Below are 16320 nucleotides of genomic sequence, written 5' to 3'. Positions count from 1 at the left end.
GATAATTTTCTTTCAAAAATATCTCTAAGTATTTAGGTAGAATGGAGTAAGATATTTTTTTTTATTAAAAATATGATAGATAGTTTATATATTTTTTTTAAAAAATAAATACGCAATCAAACATAAGTTATTCTAGAATGTGTTTTTTTTAATAACTAAATACAAAAATTATTTTTTAATCCATCATACATCCAAGTATCAATATATGTATATTAAAATTATTTTAATATCAATAATTTTAGAACTTGTTTGATACGCAAAAAAAAAAAAATTACAAAGCAGAATAAGCAGACAAATGCTTCATGATGTTCAATGGACGGTCCCGATCAGTAGATCTTGATCTCTCTCCCTGGTGGTAATTTGTTGTTTCTGAGTGAAACGAGGCATTTTTAACACGTGTTGCAGGCTTGCAGCATCAAATAGCGTGCCTCAGAAGTTAGACCCGACGGTCAGCGAAGAGCAATAAAACCCCTCGCGGCGACCCGAGGCCAGGGCTTTACCACGAGAGATACCCTAACCTAACCCTAGCTCCCCTCTCCCTCTCTCTTACGCCCTCTCGCCGCCGTTCTCAGCCATGGTGATAGAATTGATCCTTTCCCTCTTCGATTCATTGACTCCTTCGTCTAGTTGTTGATTTCATTTCTTGTTGTGTCTTTACTTGGGTAGGGCTTTTATTTGATTCGTTTATCTTGTTTTTTTTTGGGATCTGATAGCCGTTCAAGCGATACGTGGAGATCGGGAGGGTTGCCCTCGTGAACTACGGGAAGGATTACGGGAGGCTCGTCGTCATCGTCGACGTTGTCGACCAGAACCGAGTATGTATTTGATCTGTTTCTCAATCCATTTTCTTTGAAAGAAGGTTTCTATTTTTATGAAGATGAGAAAATTTCTATTTTGTATTTTCTTTGGGTTTGAGAAGCAAAAGCCTAAAGTTTTGAGCCTTCTTTAGTTTTTCCGGAACACTCTTTGTTTGTCTATAGTTTCATTACCACTCCGGCGATGCATGGTGTGTTTATTTCCGTGGGCTTGGACGAAAACTGGGGCTTATTAGCTCAGTAGGAGGATCTCTTAATTATTTTTTATTATTTTTGAGTGGATCATTTTGCTCCAATTGTTATTCTTGTTTAGAAATACACTCCAATCTCTTGTAGAAGAGATGGTTCCGCAATATGCTATCTCAACTTGTTTCATTTCCGTTTTTCTGTTCCTGTCTCCATAGAAATTGGCTGAATATTCTTACTATCTATTGGCAATGGAAAATCATTTTTGGACGGGACTTCATTCAGTTGGTTGGATCCAAAATTTTTGTGATTTTTTGGCACCTTGTTTGCATCTAGCTTGAATATGGATAACAAACATTGGTATACACTTGACAAGCGAATTGGAAATCTGGAATGCATAGGTCGGGATACGGAGTTGACTCACAATATTGAAATTTAGTGTCTGTTTCTTTTAATTTTTCTTTTCTATTTTCAAAAACAAAATTGTAGAAACTGAGATAAAAAACATGTTTGGTACTATTATTTTTATTTCGTATTTTAAAGTAATTTTAATTATTTCTAAAAAAATTGAAAGAAGTCTTGCTTTCAAATATTTTCAAAAACAGAAAATTCATATCTTTTACCGCTACGGCCTCCACCACCATCATCGTTGTCTCTGACACCACTATGGCCGCCGCCATCATTGTCGCTGTTGTTTCCATTGTCGTCACCTTCACTACATTGCTAGTGCTTTCACCACAATCATTGTTACCACCACAGTCATAGCCATCGCCATCTCTACTACTTCATCGCTTCTATCATCGCTCCCTTTGTTATATTGTTGGTGCTCTCACCACCACCGCTATGGTCGCCAACAGCACAACTATTGTCATCACCTCCCTCATATCACCTTTGCTATTGTCGAAACCTTTGCTATACCGCCACTAGATTTGCCACCAACAAAACTGCCACCTCCGTCGCTTTCACAGCAACTGCCACCATCTCCATATTGATTTTTAAAAGTAATTCATTATACCAAAGATGTTTTAATTTATATAAAATAGGAAAAACAGAAAATAGAATATCTATTTTTTCTGTTTTTTGAAAATAAAAAAATAAAAATGATGTTAACATTGTTTTCTTCTTCTTCTTTTTTTGTCCTCTTTAGGTTTTTTCAGTGCATTCTAGATAAATAGACATGAAATAACTATTTAGGTTGAGATACGTTTGTAGTGTTTGTAAGCTATACCAACTCAATGGAATCATCTTTACTTTGATGTGAAAAACTGCAGGAAAATATTTCTTAGTAATAGAACTTATGAATAGTAATTTAGGTTGGATTATTAAACATGACCATTTTAGACTTTTTTTTCTTGTGACAAGGATTAAAGATGAAATATCAACTAATTTATTTTTTTAGTATTATAAAATTCAGGTTCTTGCAATCCTACATTACTCATTTTTGGCTTTATTAATAAGTTCTGCTGAACCGTCCGATTCAGCGCGTACTGATGCCGGCCCCAACCGGTACGGTTCGGCTGTGAAAAACGATTCCGACCCTATAGGAGCCGGAATTGGCCATTTTCTGTTACGTACCGGTGCGAATTAGGTCGGTTCGCACCGGCCCAAGCACAGCTTCCTGCGCTCCCGCGTGGGCCATTTAATAACACTCTGTGGAATTTAACGCGTCCGCGCGCAGACGCACAAGCAAGAAATCGTGCACCTAGCTCGCGCTTGCGTGCGATTCCCCATGCAGGAACTGCGGCCGTGGCCGGTTACCCAGCGGGGAATCGCGCCCGTGTTCGATTCCCTGAGCAGGGTAGCGTGCTGACGCGGGCTGGCAGCCCGCATGGGCTAATTAATGCTACTCTGTGGCAACACGTCCGTGGGTGGATGCATTTTTTTTTCGCGTCCACGCGTCGCGTTTGTGCGCGCGTCTGCTTTGTTGGCTGGTTTGGTACCGGTTCCAACCGGTACCGAATTGGGGTCCACGGGTATGTCGGTACAGTCGGTTTGGCGGGCCTTGTCGACAGCTAATTGAAGTATGAGTGTTCTTCTTCAGTAAACTAAAAATAATTTTTTTCTGGATTGGAACAATAATCTAAGTTAATTTTGGTATTTTATATCATCTGATGCAATTGGAAATCATTGCAGGATCAGATTTATACTTTGTATGCGGATGATCTTTCTTGTCTACTCTGAATGCAATGGCCAACTCTGTGCATCTTCATGATCAGATGCAATTGGAAACTATTGCATGATCAGATGCATACTTTGTATGCAGATGGTCTTTCTTATCTACTCGGTTTGCATTGGCCAACTCTGTGCATCTTCATGACCTCTGAATTCTGATCCTGTTGCTTTTTAACTTTGTCAAAATGGATTGACATTCTAATGATATAATCAGCTTCTATGTTAATGTTTTTCCCTGAAGTAGATAAATAGAGGCAAATTTGATGTCACACCTTTATTCTACCTATATTTGAACCAGCTGCTTGCTATTTGAAATACATTTTTAATCTGCCTGTGCTTTACTCTTGAATATGAATGAGTTTTTCCTCTGCTGCATTGAAGGTTTACTTTGAAAAGCATGGAGCAGACACCAAATTGGATATTATCTTTCTTTTCTTTTCTCTTTTTAATTAAGACAAATGGAACTTATCAGGAAAGACCATAGAAGAACAGTGTGTTCAGAAATTGATTACATTACAGGAAGGTTGACTTGCCAGCAAATATTGGTGAAGGTTCCTTTGTATCCTTTGTTTTTAACAGAATTTTCGTAACTATTGATGATGCATTGTAAAAGGAAAGAACTAGTTACAACTACATGAATTGTAGACCATGTACCTTCCACACGAAATGCATATTCCAATTCTAGAAGTGGCATTAGTCATTTTACGTTATACCATATCTTCTATTGATATTGACAAATTTAAAAGTCTTTTTTGAGTTGTAATTTGAAAGAATTTAAACCTCATATCTCAGAACGGTGGATAATGTAAAGTGTAACTAGTAGTCCAACTTCCTTAAATGTCTTCTTTGGTATCCCACTGCTGTACTGCAACATGATTATGATTTTGTTGTTCTATTTCCATTTTTAATTTCTATTGACTGACTTTTCCTATGTACTGTTATAAATTGGGTAAGTTTTGTATTTATATATTCTCCGACTTTAGATATCTCGTCTAGTCTGAAATGTTGATAATTACAGAAATTCTTTTCGTATTTGGAAATAATGGATTGGTGGTTGGGGAATAAATCTTTCATTTTCTTTTTATATACTTGAGGTAAAAAAAAAAAAAAAATTTAGTAACATGTCTACCTGGACTTGAACAATTCTTCCCCAATATCTGATGACCTTCCTTCAGAGTTCTAGACAAGAGATCATAATTTTTTGATGGGTGTTGTTTGTGGTTGTCATTTGAAAACTTTTATCAGGCTCTGGTCGATGCCCCTGATATGGTGCGAGGGCAAATGAATTTTAAGAGGCTTTCCTTGACTGATATTAAGATCGACATTCCTAGACTTCCTAAGAAGAAGTCTCTAATTGCTGCCATGGAAGCTGCAGGTATGATTCAAACTCTCTTTCTGTAACCTCCAAAGGAGACATCCTCTTTCTTTGGTTCATCCAATAGATTATTTAATGGCAGATGTGAAGAACAAATGGGAGAATAGTTCATGGGGAAGGAAATTGATTGTTCAGAAGAGAAGAGCCGCCTTGAATGATTTTGACAGGTTCAAGGTCATGTTGGCAAGGATCAAGGTTGGATTTTCGTTTGTTTTATCCTTTCTCCTCAAATCATATCATTTGATTCCCGTTTTCCTAATGCTCCAATCTTCACTTTTTCAGAGAGGTGGTGCTATCCAGCAGGAGTTCGCAAAACTGAAGAAGCAGAATGCATCCTGAGGTCTGATGGCATGGTTCGCTGGTTTTTTTACATCGCTTGTGATGCATCCCTGTTCGATCTTACTTTTAGTTCTTGTTCAAAAGCCAGAACTTGGGGGATCTTTTAGTAGAGATCTTATCGGAGATTTTGCCTAGATATTTACATTTTTTTTTTATGTTTTTGTTTTAATGCCAAGTTTGTTCTTTCATCGCTGAATGTTGCAGGTAGCTAATTATTCTGTTTTCAATTTGACGAATTTCCATGCTTTTGAACCGTCAATCTAAACGGAGTATTGTAAGAGCTAATACGATGGACAGGAAGGTGCAGATTGCCCTTTTGTTCTGATGAATCTCCTTTGAATGCGGGGTTCACGGTGTTGCTTAGCTTGGCCCCTTAAGCTAATGAGAATTGCTCGTCTGTGTGGGATTCAGAGGTCTGGAGTTTTGCGTAAAATGGTACGATGCAAATAGAGGCCTAATTTTAGTTGGAAACGTACGCTCAAAATGAGTAATGTATGCAATGGGGCCTCAATCTGGTATCTGATGATGAAAAGGTCCTTCGTTATTAAGAGGTCATATGACTTGGGGAAGGCTGTCGGCCGGCGTCCCACGTCAGCACCAGGCACGGCGGGTCTCTGGCTTAAACATCAATCTTCCCATGAGACGGGGCCCTGAAACCATTTGGTGGTATCGGGTTTGGGCCCAAAGCACATCGCGCTCCGACCTTTCTCGGCCCGCTGCATTATGGTCTATTCTCTGGTCAGCGTGGAAACACAGTCCGGCTACAGGATTCTACCGATGGTAGAACCATGGAAACAGAAAAAGTCCGGTTGCAGGATTCTACTGATGGTAGAACCAAGCGTAGGGAAACAGAGAGGCGGTTGGTTTGGTTTCATCCAGTCAGGATGGTTCGGTTAAACAAATCATCGTTCGTTTCGTCTGCCATCTTGTGCCTGCTTTCTCTCTATGCCTCCTGAAACCATCTTGTGCTTGCTTGCTCTCTATGCCTCCTGAAACCATCTTGTGCTTGCTTGCTCTCTATGCCTCCTGAAACCATCTTGTGCTTGCTTGCTCTCTATGCCTCCTGAAACGGTTGGTTTGGTTCGGTTCTATCCAGTCAGGATGGTTAGGTAAAAAAATCATCGTCCGCCGTCTTGCGCCTGCCTCCTGAAACTTCCATTTGTAAGTTTCCGTCGGTTGTCTCCTTGCAAGGAGCTACTCGTCCTACCGCGAGACCTAACAGCCTGGGGCAAAATCAGTGCTTGGAGAGAATCCTCCGGTTTTCTTCCTGGGTGCTCCTAAGCGTGAAAACCTAGCCTGCATTGTCTTCTTCTTGTCATAATTTTCGTTAGTGTACAAAACTTTGTCCCTGAAATCAGTTCCCTGGATCTGGCTGCTTTTATATGGAATATGCTATGGTATCAATAGAACTAGCTCGGTCGTCACTGCAAATGGGATGGGTTGAAGTGTCTGAATCGACACTGTGTATTGTGCATGTGCATTAGAGCTTGCCTATTACTTTTTATACCAACATATTTGTGGCCCTACTAATTGCAGCGGAAAATGGGATAGCACTGCCGCCCTCTTGTACCTCACCCTATCGGATTGGATCGTCCTCTTTATATATTATCGGAAGCACTGCAATAAAATCCTGGAGATCAGGTAGTGCTGTACAAGTTTTGGGGGCACTAATGACTAATGTATTCCAAAATAAAAGAATAGCTACCCCTTCCCTTGTTGTACGGTTGCGTGATTCCTTGATGAATCCGCGCTCCTGCAGCACAAGCCACAATGCTTGTACAATTCGCTAAGCTAGGGTTGGCATTCATCATATGGATAAAACGACCCTATATTTTGCACGCGGCAGGACAGAGCTTGCACATTGCTGTTCAACGCTGCGCAGCAACTTCACGACTACTGTGGTTCCTTCTCAGCAGAAACCCGGAACAAACCACAATATGAAACAATTATCTAGCTAAATTCACGATACCAAGTTATACATGTAATAGACATCTTTGATGGAAGTTATAACACTGTCAAATGTCCAACTTTTGCTTTTAAAAATCCCCTTGAACCTCATTTTCGTAAGGATAAACTGAAAGATGATGAAAGCGTTTCCATATGCCCATTTAATCCATGCAGCAACAGGGGCCTTTGGAGATTCCAACAGATGTATCAACACTCTGAAACTATCGAGCTTGGAATGGGGTTCTTTCTGTTTGCTTTATGGTACGACAGAAATTGATGTTCGAGTGTAATCAACAAGGATGCCTCCAGATTCTGAGAGTATGTCATAGCAATCCTCGAGCAATCACGGAAAAGAATGGTTCCAGAGTCCTCAGAAAAATCTAATCATAATAATGTTAAAGCAAGGAATGCCGTGATCAAATAATTAGTTGTGGCATTCCTCTGATTCGCAAATCTCCTGTTTCTCACAGTAAGAAAAAAAAAACTCACTGCTTCAATGCGAATAGCTCACAAGAAATTATGTTGTCCGTACATGCTGATCTGCCAGAGCCTATAACTGGAACAAGGTTAAAAATTGGCTCCTTACCGATATCAATGCATTTATTGACCTCCGCAAATTCAGTGAAAACCCCAGAAAATATGTCAGCCAAAACTTCAGTAGCAATGGGAATATTTGTTGCGTAATAGAACCTCAAGTTCTGCACATTTAATACATGCATATGAATAAGGAGAAGCAAATTAAAGACATTTGCGGCTACAAGGTAAGCAAGCAAGTTGCTTTGTGGGAATAATAGTCTTAGACTGCAAATTTTTGTATGCAAACATTCATGGAAACATATAGATGATGACATGCAAGCACGTTTGCATCATTTACACATGCAGGTATGCGGATTGATTCCACACTCGTGGGGCCAAGCACAAAACTGTACAGAGAACTAACATTCTAATAATTGAAATCATAATCGGGCAACCTTGAAATACTTTCTAGTTGGTAGACATTTGATATTATTACTTACACAATGTAGAACCAAATTGTTTCTCAATAAATTATTAGGTATTCGAGAACAAAGGCTGTTGGCTTTTTGAAATTATTAGTACATGGAAATATTTCTGAAGCATCTTTGGCAGATTCTTTACAGGCACGTACATATGATTAAGTGTGTGTGCTGCTTTTGAAGAACAAATATAGGCTTTTAACAAATCAACTTACTTTTGCTACCAAAAAAAATTATCAAAGATCAGAAGTAAGAAACTCACCGTCAGGTCTCCCCAAAGGAATTCATTCTCCAAAAGGATCTTATCAAGAAGGAAAACAGAAAACATTGCAATTTCTTTCACGTGCTTTTCAGTGTTGTGGTGCCAAAAGTTTCCAAGTTTCTCATCACTTTTGGAGCAGACCTTGGCTGCCACATCATTAGTAACAGACACTACCGCCGAGCAAATCTTTCCACTGATGGTATGAATCTGGCAACAAGAATCATGCCATTCTGAGTACTCAAATCTCCATTTGTTTGCTATTTCTTGTCTAGGTGGTTGTGCAATGCCAGTTTCAATTTCATACCCATTCCCTGGTATGTGAAGGACAGGTTTTACCTCCACGAGTGCTCTGCAAGAATAAAGTTTTTAAAATGTTTTTGTTCAGGACACATATAATATTAAGGTAGAATGCAGCACAAAATTCTTCACATTCTTGTTCTGAGCACAGGAAACCAAAACGAGCAGGTAAATTGAAGACATGATATTAACCATTAGACATTTTTACACATCACAATATACATGATAAAGCTTGGAAATGCTAAATCGAAAGTAAAATTTGTGCCACTTGAGCAGTAGAACCAAATATGATAAGAATACATACCCTTTGGGAAGGTCAGTTGCAAGAATATATAGGAAAATAGGATCAGAAACTCTTCTCTTGTGCTGCAAACCAGAGACCCTTTGTCCAATGAAAAATTCCATTTTGTGCTGAACTTCAGTCCTCTGACTTGACGTGAGAGATGCAGAACAGTAAATGACAAAAAGAATTGCAGAAGCAATGGAGCTATTGAAGCAGTTGGCCACTGCCTCGCTGTTTAGTAATGCCTGTTCTAGTTCAGCAGCTGGACCTCCAGAGCATAGCATCATTGTGGGGGGGTCCAGCCCCAACTGCCCAGCCAAGTAGAGAACTTCTTTATGCAAGGTTGCCTACATAGAAAGGATTAAACATTTTAGGAGTAGGTGGGCTTTCACCACCCTTTTTCCAAAAACATAGATTTTAGAACTCATGCCAATGCACTGTTCATTTTCTAAGAACTAGCTATAATGCATGTACATCTCTATTCTTCCTCCATTTGAGGTTCTTAGAATCTAGTATACTAAATATCACTTTTAGAAGTTTTTGAGTTCTTCCTTCCTGCTAAATTTGATTTTCTCTCACCAAATTGGACCTTAGCATGAGTAGGCCTGTTCCTATGAATTGTCACTAATTTTTTAGTTCTCAAAGTTCGGCAATGTTAAAATCCTTTCTTTACATAATCTAGCATGTTTTAAGCTTTTCTCAAGAGAAATCTAATTAGGTTTATTAGGGAATATTTAAATCTTTAACAGATTAATATGGCAAAGGTTATTTTTTGAACTGGAAAAAAGTTGAAATTAAGCTACTTTTATATAAATTAAGGATTAATTGGAAAAAGGGGACACTATGAAGCTGACCATCTTATAAAAGTAATCAAGTTGTATCAACAACGCTTTGCATACATTCACAATTATATGACCAAAAAAAGTTCAATATGTATATCTAAAAATGAACATCAAGGTGAACTATTTATAAGGATCTTACCTGGCTATATGGCCCAATGCAACTAGGCGCCCAGCATGAAATGCTTTGTACATGCAGAACTCTTTTGCTCTGGTCCTTTGCTACTAACACTTCAATATAAGCATTACCTAGGCCAACCTGGAGCAGAGGCAGTTCAATGGTACTGCGCGATGGAACACCCAAGTAGCACTTCTTTTCTGTAATAAACCTCACATACACTTCATTGGCGAGTGCAAATTCCTTCATATTGGAAATATAGAGGTGAATGTACAGAACATTCACCCAATCAAAACCATGTTCACTGAGTTTTGATTCAATTCTCTTCAGAATCGCTATCAGATCTTCCTTCAGGTCTGCGAGTTCAAATTCTAGAACATTGGAATACTCAAATAGCAAAGTTTAAAAAAGCACTCACCTAAGCAAAGATAATTAAGATTCACAAGAGGAAAACCAACTTTCAACAGGGAAATGTATGCTTACCTTCTGGTGTTGTAGAAGGATTTTGAATCCAACAACCAATGGAAAACATGTCCCTTCTGGTTGCTGAGATACACAAGTTCACCTTCTTAGTAGTACACATGTCAGATGCCAAATCCATGGATTGACACTTGACCATATAATTCGGCACAGAATCTCCTTGCACTTCACATATATAACTCATTTTCTCTGAACAACTATTGCTACAACTGCTGATAGACGAATCCACTTTTTTGTGGTGAAGATGGAACACCAAGGGATGAAGGATGCCAACTGGTGCAATGGAATCGGCTGAATGCAGTATGACTTGAAACTTGTCGAGCATAATCCTGGCGTTCTGCAAGTTTGTACATGTTAGACCTACTCAACAATCTGAGGAATCCAAGATATATTATGACAACTACTCTAAATATCGAACAAGACAGTTGAAAAGCAATAAAGGTAAGTCTGAGTGCAGTAAGACTTGAAACTTGCCAAGCATAATCCTGGCAGTCTGCAAGTTTATACAAGTTAGACTTGCTCAACAATCTGCCAAAGAAATATTATGACATCTACTGTAAATATTAAACAAGACAGTTGAAAGCACTAAGGATAAATCATATCTAGCTTCTTTGTTTTGCAATTTTCAGGAATATATTATTCAGTAAACTCCTTCTGTTGGGAGTTGATTCCACAAGCTTTTCCAGCATCATCCACTCATATTAAAGGGATTCAGCTTCAGCAATGCAAGCTTTTGCAAATGCAGCCCTGCTTTGTCGTTTCCTCATTATTCATCTCATGCATCTCAAATGAACATTAGATAAAGAATATATGGCTTGCATAACCACATGATATTCAAATGCAAAATCTAAACAGCTAAAACAGTACCCCCAGCCATAGCAAGCTTAATGAATACATCACATCGAATCCCATTAAACAGGAGCCGGAGATAGAGACTTACTCTAAACAGAGGGCAGTCAAGAGTTAGCGTTTCATATTCTCCTCCTTCACCACAGACGTTTATTCCATAAAGCCTACACAAAAGTAAGAGATAGAACCAAATCATCATTGTGCAAACATTTAGCAAGCCCATTTCTGCCATAAGAAGGCTGATCAAGACTACAGGTTCACTTTACATACTGTATATGGCAGAATATTATATGTCATAGAACCCAGGATCAATTCCGCTACCTTTTTCAAGGAAAGGATATCTAACACATAAAAGTCAGCTGTAACTTGCATCAAAACCCATTTTTTGTGTATTTCTCTGCAACTTACTCCTAAATTGGATCTGGTAGCATATTTTCTAAGTATGATTTGGTGTTTTGCTGCACCAGGATGGACCAGAATTATAACTTAAATTGTTGTCCATCACTCATATATAATAGTCCTTGCAGCTCAATAAACATGTCAGCGGGCAATGGTAAATAATAAAACAAATGAAAATCGGTCAAAGTTGATGTACCCTTACATACTCTTTCATTTGAAGCAGATGTGATTGCAGATCTGCAAGTTCTTGGCCCAAATGCTTTGCAGGGTTCAAACCCATAGCTGCAACCTGTAATGTTCAAGTGAATTAGCTATAGCTAACTTCACTTCTCCACAATAAACTATGTCCTAAAGGACTGCTAAATCTTTTCCAGTGTATTTCAGGGAATTCAATATCTAAGCATTGCCAAAAATTCCTGACATAAGATGACCAAAGAAAACCTGTCCTTCTGGAGCTCAAATCTCAAGCCAGTAGCATGGCCTATTAGCTCCAACAAAAGACATCTTAGCAAGGAACTCGAAAGCATGGAATTTCCAACAATTTGATATTTCAGTAAATATACTTTTAATAAAAAAAGGCAAGATGATGACAATAGTCAAATCAAGAAACTTATACAGACGATCTGTCCCGGCAATCAGGACTGCCCACACATTGTGATTGGAAAACATGCAGATGAGTTTGGGGGGGGGGGGGGGGGGGGATTGCAGAAATAATCACAATAATTTAATTACGAAAAATACAAGTCCACCGAGCATAAGTTCTAGTTTGGAAAATCAAGCAAATTAAATTTCCGGATATGGATAAGTAAATGTTATATAGTGATGGCTTTTTACCTTAATAGTGATAGCCAATATTCCCCTCCTTATCTGATAAGAACCAACATCATGGAAACCATTAGCATCAAAGCAATGTCAAAATAAGTGGCCATTAACAATTTGTCAGTAAAATAAGCATATGTTAAACGAAACAACAAATGAACTCCAGATTACCATTTCTTCAAGGAGGAAAGTTTGATCTTGTTTCCATAAATAAGCCAGAGAAACAAGGCCTAACCTCGAACAAACACTCTCCACCCGTAGCCTCTGATAATCAGATGCAATGGCACCCGAAGAGACTGCTGTGATAGAGGGAATTCGTTGTTTAACTTCATTTAACAGAATAAACATATCTTCTACTTCGTCTCCTTCAGTCACCGCATAACTAAGATGTTGATGCCTACGCACAAAATAATAACATCAAGCATCTGAAGAATAAAATGAAGAGGGTGGAAAAAATCTACTGCAAGAGACAGTATAGAAGATCGAGCTTATAAGGATAAATAAAGAAAGCCCTTTTCGGGAAAAACCATTTTTGAGAAAAATGTAACAGAAGAGAAACATAAAGCATCTTTTAGTGTATTCTCAAAACATCATAAATAATCATAGCATAACTTATGAAAAAAAGATTCTACAGTCCCCAAACAAGTTCATTTATTTTGGATTGAGAAGAGAAGCATCTCAAAAATAAGGCATCATCGTGCTTTACAGTAGAATTGTAAATGACCATTATTTTCATTAGCAAACCAAAACAAAGATGAAAAATTGATTACCATTATTAGAAATTATTATATAAAAAACAAGAAAGTGAAGGGAAAAAACAGAATTTTTTAAAAGTAAAATTTAAATCATTAGGTTTTCTATTGAGGTAGCATACCTTGAGGATCCTCGTATCCGCCTCCGAAACAATGGCAGTCCCATACATTCTGCATAGCTAATTACAATTTGGTGCCCAACCTAATTTTATTTATAAAAAAAAGCCAAAATTTATAACAAATTCATCACTCATACTTTCAAACATGTACATAAATTAATAACAGCGAAAAAAAAAGTTTATGGATTTCTTTATAGAATAACAGTAGATCAAATACATGATGTGATTTTTTTCAATTAAGATGCATAGTTTTCAGGAGGGTCGAGGTGAAAGGGGCGGGTGTTCTTTTCCGCGCGCGCGGCGGGGGCGGATGATGGATGTGGAGGAGACAACTAGAATTGATACAGGAGAAGACATCACCAACAAGCTTTTTTTTTTTTTTTTTTTTGGTGCAACGGCAACTTACACGCGCCGGGCGTGGGTACAGCCAACAAAATCAGAAAAGAGAAGATGACAAAGAGACTGGGGCACTGATGCACCCTCGCCCCAGATGAACCCTCCCGACTGGGGCACTGTTCCAGAACTAAGGATCAAAAGAAAAGTTGACAATCAAGAATCGTGAGAACGAGAAAGCATTGTCAGCGACGTCTCCTCGGATTATCGAAGACAAGACAGAGAAAACTTACGGTTTGATACATGTAGCTGTCGAGCTCGTCCACAGAATCATCAAACGGAAGCAAGTTGGCCAACGCAACGATCTGCGAAAGATAAAATGCAATGGAGTTCATGGAACGAATAAGGATCGAACCAAAAGGGGGATCGGGGATTGAGAGATGACCTCGTGGCCGTGATCGATGCATCGCATCATCGCGTAGCAGCTGTCCTTGCCGCCGCTCACCAACGCAACCACCTTCATCTCTTCCCCCCCAGATGAATCGGCCGTTTCTCTCCGTATCCCTCTTCTTCTTCCTCTTTCGTCTTCCACCCAAAACCCTAGGGTTTTTGCGACCCCAATTACATCTTCCGTACACTTTTTTCCCCTACCTATAGAAATTTTATGCGCGTTATATTCAAGCAAGCTGATATCGGTGGAGGGTTCCAAGTATTCCGGATGAAAAACGGATTATCGCTGGGATCGAGCCTATTCTTTGTGGATCTAGATCAGACATGTAAAATAAATGGGCCCGGACTTGGCAACGGTCATTAATTGGATCCGGAGGGCCCAAAGAATAATGGTTGCATCTAATTTTTGCTTCAAAATATCTAAACAATAATGAGGGATGAAAGGGCTTTTCGGGCCAAACATGTTTCTGTGAAGTTAATGGGGCTGCGAATTAGGTGGCCGCTTTTGTAGTCAGTCAATTCGGTAGTACTTTGTAGGTTGAAGATAGAGAGTTGCCCCTAGCATTCTGAAGTATTTTGTGGAATTGTCTTGAGTTATATATACCAAAATTGCTCGGCAAACATATCAAAGCTTGATGAGCAAGCGTGAGAGAGAGAGATGGCCATATCACTTCCAAAAGAAGATAGGGAATTATAAAACCATTTTTTTAAAAAAAATATGGGACTATTTAATCCAAACCATATGAAAATACAGCAACCAATCTATAACTCTTAGATATGTAGAATAGGTCTAGTCAATTGACCACATCCCAGCCAGATTAGATCTGACCCAAAAGTTATAATTGAAGACCCATGGGATAGGTTAGATTAAAAAAATTTAGATCTGATCTAAACTTCAGGTCAAGTTTACATCTTGCATTTCAAGCTGACCTAACCCAATTGTATATCATATGTATCTAATTTATGTAAAAAAAAAAAGGCTCGACCCGATTTTATTCAACTCAAAAAATCTGAATCATAGAAATTTTATTCTCTTTCACTTTATATATTTTTCAATTCATCGAATGAACTCTTATTTAAACTAATCCATTTTTGCATCTCAATAACTACATCTACTCTTGTCAGTTTCCACTTAATTATATTTACACATTTATATTTCAATTTTTGTTTCGGCGAAGTCTTATTTACAATTCCTTCAAAGTGTATGTGTGTGTATATATATTAAAAATTGTAGTTTGTAAAATTAGAATGATCGGCTGCTTAGATGAAATTAAAAATTAATAAATAAAAATTCAAGTTTAAGTTATTTTTTTTAAAAAAATAATTTTTTAGTAATTTTATATTTACTTATCAGATATTATTTTTTAGCTACAAAAGAATAACTGGATACTTGACTTACTGGATTTATGCCGTATATCAACAGATTATGGTTCCGAGGATCATCCATTATGAAAAGACTTTTCTCTGCAAACTTGGCTCCATCGAGTTCTCACTCAAACCCAAACATTTCGAATCAGGCCTCGGCCAAGTACGACGCAAATTTGTTCACTCGATCTAAAATCATTTTCATGGAGCGGACCTAACCTAATTAGCTACGTGCTAGGTCCTAGTTTAATATAATGATTAAAATATGAGTTAGGTTTGGTCCAGACCAAACATACCCAATTTGACCCAACTTGTTTGTAGCTTTAATAGCAGCTCGATACCAACTTATAAGTAATTTACAGTTAAACTAGGGACCTAGATAAATAATTTTCTTAGACGTTACCCGCAAAAGTAGCTGATATCAAGTGAAGCTCCTGTCCATGGAATTTTAAGTGATTTTTTTTTTGTAAAAATAAGGATCTACCAATATTATCCTAGGCTTCTAACTAGGAATCTCAAAGTAATTAATTATCCATATAGGAAACCAGTAAATAGTTTTCATCCGCAGAATCGTAAGTGAAAAGCTTCCGAGACAGGGACTTATAAGTAAGTTCGTTATAACAGCAACCTACGATTAATTTTCCCCGCTTACAAGTTACAAGGCACTGCCTTCCTTTTCTTTTTTTCTTTTTTTCTTTTTTTCTTTTTTTGGTTTCCCTTCCCTCCTGTCACATTTTGAACTCTAGTTGACCGTAACGGTCCCGACGTCCATGCTAAGACCGTTTCTTTAATTTTATGAATTAAGTATAGTCATTAATCTATGGATGGAATGCTTTAAGTTCTCTCGAATAAACTTAAATCTCGACCATTAATATGTCGTTATTATCAGATTTTCTTCAATCTAATGCCGATCTAGACCGTCCACAATCTTAGAGCTCCTACTTGTAGACGACAAATTCGAGCCGTTGGTCGAATCGTCCTCACCTTGAAACACTCTCCCTGTATCCGTCTCCGTTAAAGAATCCAGATGGGATTGGGCCAGATGTCGGCTTTCACGAGGTAAGCTCGGTCTTATGGTCTTGGCGGACTTCGTCATGCACATAAGAAGGGAGGAGAGACGGATTGG

At 38.3% G+C, this 16320-nt stretch overlaps 2 protein-coding genes across 4 annotated transcripts; one reads left to right on the top strand and one right to left on the bottom strand.

Annotated features, from left to right (window-relative positions):
- Positions 1-421: 421 nt before the first annotated feature.
- Positions 422-5210, top strand: LOC103721781 (large ribosomal subunit protein eL14z). Of its 2 annotated transcripts, XM_088712688.2 has the most exons (6): positions 422-577; positions 714-815; positions 4419-4548; positions 4631-4743; positions 4831-4888; positions 5092-5210. In XM_088712688.2, the coding sequence occupies exons 1-5, from the start codon at positions 575-577 to the stop codon at positions 4885-4887; spliced, it is 405 nt and encodes a 134-aa protein (XP_088568814.1). In that variant the 5' UTR covers positions 422-574; the 3' UTR covers position 4888; positions 5092-5210. The 2 variants fall into 2 exon arrangements, with proteins under 2 accessions (XP_088568814.1, XP_008810344.1); XM_008812122.6 differs by lacking the exon at positions 5092-5210 and having other exon boundaries at positions 4831-5075.
- Positions 5211-6825: 1615 nt separating this feature from the next.
- On the bottom strand, positions 6826-14100 carry LOC103721763 (endoribonuclease). 2 transcript variants are annotated; one of them, XM_008812103.6, is made up of 12 exons: positions 13825-14100; positions 13673-13744; positions 13050-13129; positions 12347-12572; positions 12191-12223; positions 11563-11645; positions 11049-11121; positions 10112-10445; positions 9653-9984; positions 8693-9018; positions 8092-8440; positions 6826-7532 (listed from the first exon to the last, which is right to left on the bottom strand). In XM_008812103.6, the coding sequence occupies exons 1-12, from the start codon at positions 13900-13902 to the stop codon at positions 7320-7322; spliced, it is 2199 nt and encodes a 732-aa protein (XP_008810325.2). In that variant the 5' UTR covers positions 13903-14100; the 3' UTR covers positions 6826-7319. The 2 variants fall into 2 exon arrangements, with proteins under 2 accessions (XP_008810325.2, XP_026666292.2); XM_026810491.4 differs by having other exon boundaries at positions 9653-9999; positions 13825-14081.
- Positions 14101-16320: the final 2220 nt, after the last annotated feature.

The sequence above is a fragment of the Phoenix dactylifera genome, chromosome 16 (genome assembly GCF_051530095.1).
Source record: "Phoenix dactylifera cultivar Ajwa chromosome 16, Ajwa_hap1_PhDact_Kaust_v1.1, whole genome shotgun sequence".
Taxonomy (NCBI): domain Eukaryota; kingdom Viridiplantae; phylum Streptophyta; class Magnoliopsida; order Arecales; family Arecaceae; genus Phoenix; species Phoenix dactylifera.
The sequence above is the reverse complement of the archived record's forward strand: the minus strand, read 5'-3'. Positions and strand labels throughout refer to the sequence as shown.